The sequence below is a fragment of the Sabethes cyaneus genome, chromosome 3, assembly GCF_943734655.1.
Source record: "Sabethes cyaneus chromosome 3, idSabCyanKW18_F2, whole genome shotgun sequence".
Classification (NCBI taxonomy): Eukaryota; Metazoa; Arthropoda; class Insecta; order Diptera; family Culicidae; genus Sabethes; species Sabethes cyaneus.
The window spans coordinates 52,793,310-52,797,662 of NC_071355.1; the positions used below are offsets into that span (position 1 = coordinate 52,793,310).

The following is a 4,353-nucleotide window of genomic DNA, read 5'->3' on the forward strand; positions in this document are numbered from 1 at the left end:
TTAATAATTAATTTAAAATGATATTTGAAATCTGAAAATTTTATTTTATTTATATTTTTTTAAAATGAATAAACATTTAGACTAACAATATGCAAGAACTGCAAACAACAAAGATGCGTATACGAAATTGAAGCTCGGACTAGTATCTGCATACATGGCAACTCTGCATTGCACATTCGCCATCTGTCAGACAGCACTTTGACACATAATCGGCTGATGGACAAAAGGTCGGCTTGTGTTGACCGTGTTGACAGTTGCTGAAGAAAAGAAACACGTCAGTGAATCGGAGCGGTGACCATCGCCGTAGAAGCTGTTTTGTGGATTTGTTTCACTATTTCAGCAGAGCTTAGCTCCGCGGTAGGCTCCCTTCTGATTTGGCATAGGACGTGGTGGCACTGGTGTAATACTACTGTTTAATTGCGTTAGGTTTTTTTTGGGTAAAAATTGCGTGATAGTGAAATTTTCCGTTTTTAGTAAAGTTTTCACGTGCGCAAGGTGGTGAGAGAAAGTTTTTTTTCGTTTCCCATCTAACCACAAATTGAACCAAACCTGGTAGGATTGATTTTTTGGAATTACTGATAATGTGTGCTGCATTTTGAAGTAAAATCGATTGGTGCATTGCAGGCAGTGGAAAAATGGGACAGCACCGTTGGATCTGGTTGCTTGTCACGGCTGTGGCATTTACGTTGCTGCAGCTCGGTGCCGGCGCGGCTGTAATGTCGGTAGATCTTGGCAGCGAGTGGATGAAGGTCGGCGTTGTATCGCAGGGAGTCCCAATGGAAATTGCGCTGAATAAAGAGTCCAAACGTAAGACACCTACGGCGATTGCTTTTCGGGACGGCGACCGGGTTGTGGGTGAGGATGCGTACAACATTGGCGTGCGTTTTCCCACGAACAATTTTGCCTATTTGATCGATCTGCTGGGAAAAACCATAGACAATCCAATGGTAGAATTGTACAGGTACGTAGTAAAGGGTGAAATTTCTGTAATGTTGAATTGAGGTCTTCAAGATCCTTGATGTCAATTCTAAATAGGCGTTGTAGAACAAGCATTACTAAAAAAGCAAGAAAGAGCCTGTTGAAAATTAAATGAATGCATTTGTCTAACCTCTGCAATTTATTCTCTCTTACAGAAAACGCTTCCCGTATTACGACATCGTTGAAGACCCGGAACGCCGCACGGTAGTGTTCCGCAACGGCGATGAGCTGTACACGATCGAAGAGCTGATTGCGCAAATTTTACAAGTAGCCAAAGGTTACGCTGAGGACTCCACTGGTCAGACAGTGACACAGTGTGTCTTGGTGGTGCCCGGTTTCTTCGGACAAGCCGAACGTCACGCGCTGGTGGCGGCGGCAAAGTTGGCCAACTTGAACGTACTGCAGCTGATTAATGATTACACGGCTGTGGCACTGAATTACGGCATCTTCCGGCGGAAGGAATTTAACGAAACGGCACATTACTTCGTGTTCTACGATATGGGAGCGTACAAAACGACTGCATCGGTCGTCAGCTATCAACTGGTCAAGGATAAAGCCACCCGGGAAGTGCTTCCCGTGGTACAGGTAATAGGGGTAGGCTACGATCGAACTCTGGGGGGTTTGGAAATGCAGGTTCGGCTTCGCGATTTTCTTGGAAAAGAGTTTGATAAAATGGGAAAAACGAAAAATAGCGTGTTTAAAAATCCACGTGCGATGGCTAAGCTGTTCAAAGAAGCAGGGCGACTGAAAAATGTGCTTAGCGCCAATACGGAACACTACGCACAGATCGAAGGCTTGCTAGACGAGCAAGATTTCCGGCTACCTGTGACTCGGGAGCAGTTTGAGAAGCTTTGTGAGGATCTATTCCCTAGGGTTACTGGACCAATCGATCGTGCTCTAGCCGCTTCGGGACTTTCGATTGAATTGATGAATCAAGTAGTGCTGTTTGGAGGCAACACTCGTGTACCGAAGGTGCAGGAAGTACTCAAAGCTCACATTAAGCAAGAGTTAGGTAAAAATTTGAACGCCGATGAGGCAGCTTGCATGGGAGCTGTTTACCGGGCAGCGGATTTGGCAACTGGTTTCAAAGTCAAGAAGTTTGTTGTCAAAGATGCCGTTCTATTTCCGATTCAGGTAGTCTTCGCTCGCGAAGGAGACAATGCGAATGTTAGGTTGGTTCGGCGGACTCTTTTCGGTGCGATGAATGCCTATCCACAGAAAAAAGTAATTACCTTCAATAAGCACACTGACGATTTCGACTTTTCGGTAGATTATGCCGATCTAGAGTCGGTGCTCAGCAAGGAGGAAATAAGTAATCTGGGTTCGTTAAATTTGACCAAAGTTAGCTTGAAAGAAGTCGGCAAAAAGCTAAACGCCTCATTAGCATCAGACAACGTTGTGTCGAAAGGCATCAAAGCTCACTTCTCACTGGATGACTCCGGCTTGTTTTCATTGGCCAACGTAGAGCTGGTTTTGGAAAATACCGTCAAAGAGGAAGATGAAGGTCCTCTGCAGAAAATAGGCAATACAATTAGCAAGCTCTTTTCGGGAAACTCCGACGATGATAAAGCAACTGTTTCGGAAGAGCCTACCAAAGAGGAAAGTTCCAGTGACCAAGCAGAGGAACCGAAAACAGAGGAGCCGCCAAGCAACGGAACTACTGCAGAAAACTCTACCGTCCCAGAAGGAACTGCTTCCACACCGAACAAAACTGAACCAATCAAAACGGTCACTGTTCGAAAGCAAATTCCTGCCGACATCGAGCTGGCCTTTGTTAAGCCTTTGGATGGAGCCGATTTCGAAAGTTCGTTAGCTAAAATTCGGGCTTTGAATGAAGCCGACAGCAGCAAGAAACGGCGCGAGACTGCCTTGAACGCCTTGGAAAGCTTTGTTATTGATGCTCAGGTGAAACTGGACGAGGATGAGTATGCGTCTTGTGCCACTCCAGAAGAGGCGGAATCGATTCGAAAATCTTGCGCCGAAATTTCTGACTGGTTGTATGAAGATGGCTCCGATGCAGATGCTGAAACGTACGAAAAGAAGCTGGATGAAGTTCGATCCGTTGCAAATCAGGTATATGCCAGACACTGGGAACATAAGGAAAGGCCGGAAGCACTGAAGGCGTTGAAACAGATGATTACTGGCGCTGAAGGATTCTTGGACAAGGCAAGGAACTTCACCAAAGAGAGCAACACAGAGAAGGATGTCTTTACTCAGGTCGAGATCGAAACACTCGAACGGGTTATTAAGGAGACGATCGAATGGCAGAAAACCGAAGTGGTCGAACAGGACAAGCTGGCACGTAATAAAGCCGTACGACTAACGGTGAAAGACTTAACTGATAAGATGGCCCTCTTGGATCGAGAGGTTAAATATTTAGTTAACAAACTGAAACTGTGGCGACCAAAGGTTAAGCCAACGCCGCCTCCAAAGGTTGAGAAAGACAAGGAGAAAGATGAAAGTGATAAGGAAGAACCAGTGCTGGAGGAAACCCCGCAACAGACTGAGGAAACGCCTTCGGATGAACCACAGGAACCGCAAGCTGCCGAGACGGAAGACGATGTCATTAAACCTAGTGCAACGGAAGAGAGCTCCGAAGAAAAGCATACTGAATTGTAGACGGGACCGTTGTGATAGTTTAGCACAAGTTCATCCATCCATCTCTAGCTTGGTTTGATTTTTCGGTTTAGTTTAAATATTTATTTTGTTTGCCCAGTTTTTTAGTATTTCCTATTGGTCGATAGAGTTTTTCTTCTGTTTAGCGTAATATCATTCCGTGGCTTAGGCCGAGTTCTCTCATTCATTTCAAGTAGTTTGCAGGCTTTTCATAGAAGAGAATCGAAACGAGTTAATGCATAAGCTGACTGATGAGACGTAGTTTAACCGTACAGGTACGATACTATAGTGATGAACGAAGTAAATTGGTAGTGCAGTTTAATTAGCAACTAATAAATTATGGATAAAGCCAATCAACAAAACTACGAACAGACGAAATAACTGGTAAACCAAAAGAATCAATTGAAATATGAACGAGAGGAAATGTGATTCCCATGGGCGTTGTTGTTATTTCTGTATTTTAGCTTCGAAAATCATGAATCAAACCTGAGAATGGCTACCCTTTCTATACTGATGAAAAACAGCTATTTCTCTCAATAAAATACTTATTAGGGGTAGGGCATATTCCCAGTCGAAGCAACCCTTTTGAAGCAACAAAATTACTGTTAAGAGTATAAATCATCGTATTAATATGTTTGAAGCCGATGCGAGCTGCTTAATCGACCTAAAAAGTGTTTTGCAAAGCGCAAAGCAGGCCCGATTTCTTGTTTGAATGCGCTACTGCGCTCCTTACTGTTATGGATACTCCTTAGAGTTGTT

General features: G+C 44.2%; 1 protein-coding gene across 1 annotated transcript; it reads left to right on the plus strand.

Annotated features, from left to right (window-relative positions):
- The first annotated feature begins 283 nt into the window (after positions 1-283).
- LOC128744584 (hypoxia up-regulated protein 1) lies at positions 284-4,029 on the plus strand. The gene is made up of 3 exons (XM_053841707.1): positions 284-552; positions 625-961; positions 1,134-4,029. The coding sequence occupies exons 2-3, from the start codon at positions 636-638 to the stop codon at positions 3,595-3,597; spliced, it is 2,790 nt and encodes a 929-aa protein (XP_053697682.1). The 5' UTR covers positions 284-552; positions 625-635; the 3' UTR covers positions 3,598-4,029.
- Positions 4,030-4,353: the final 324 nt, after the last annotated feature.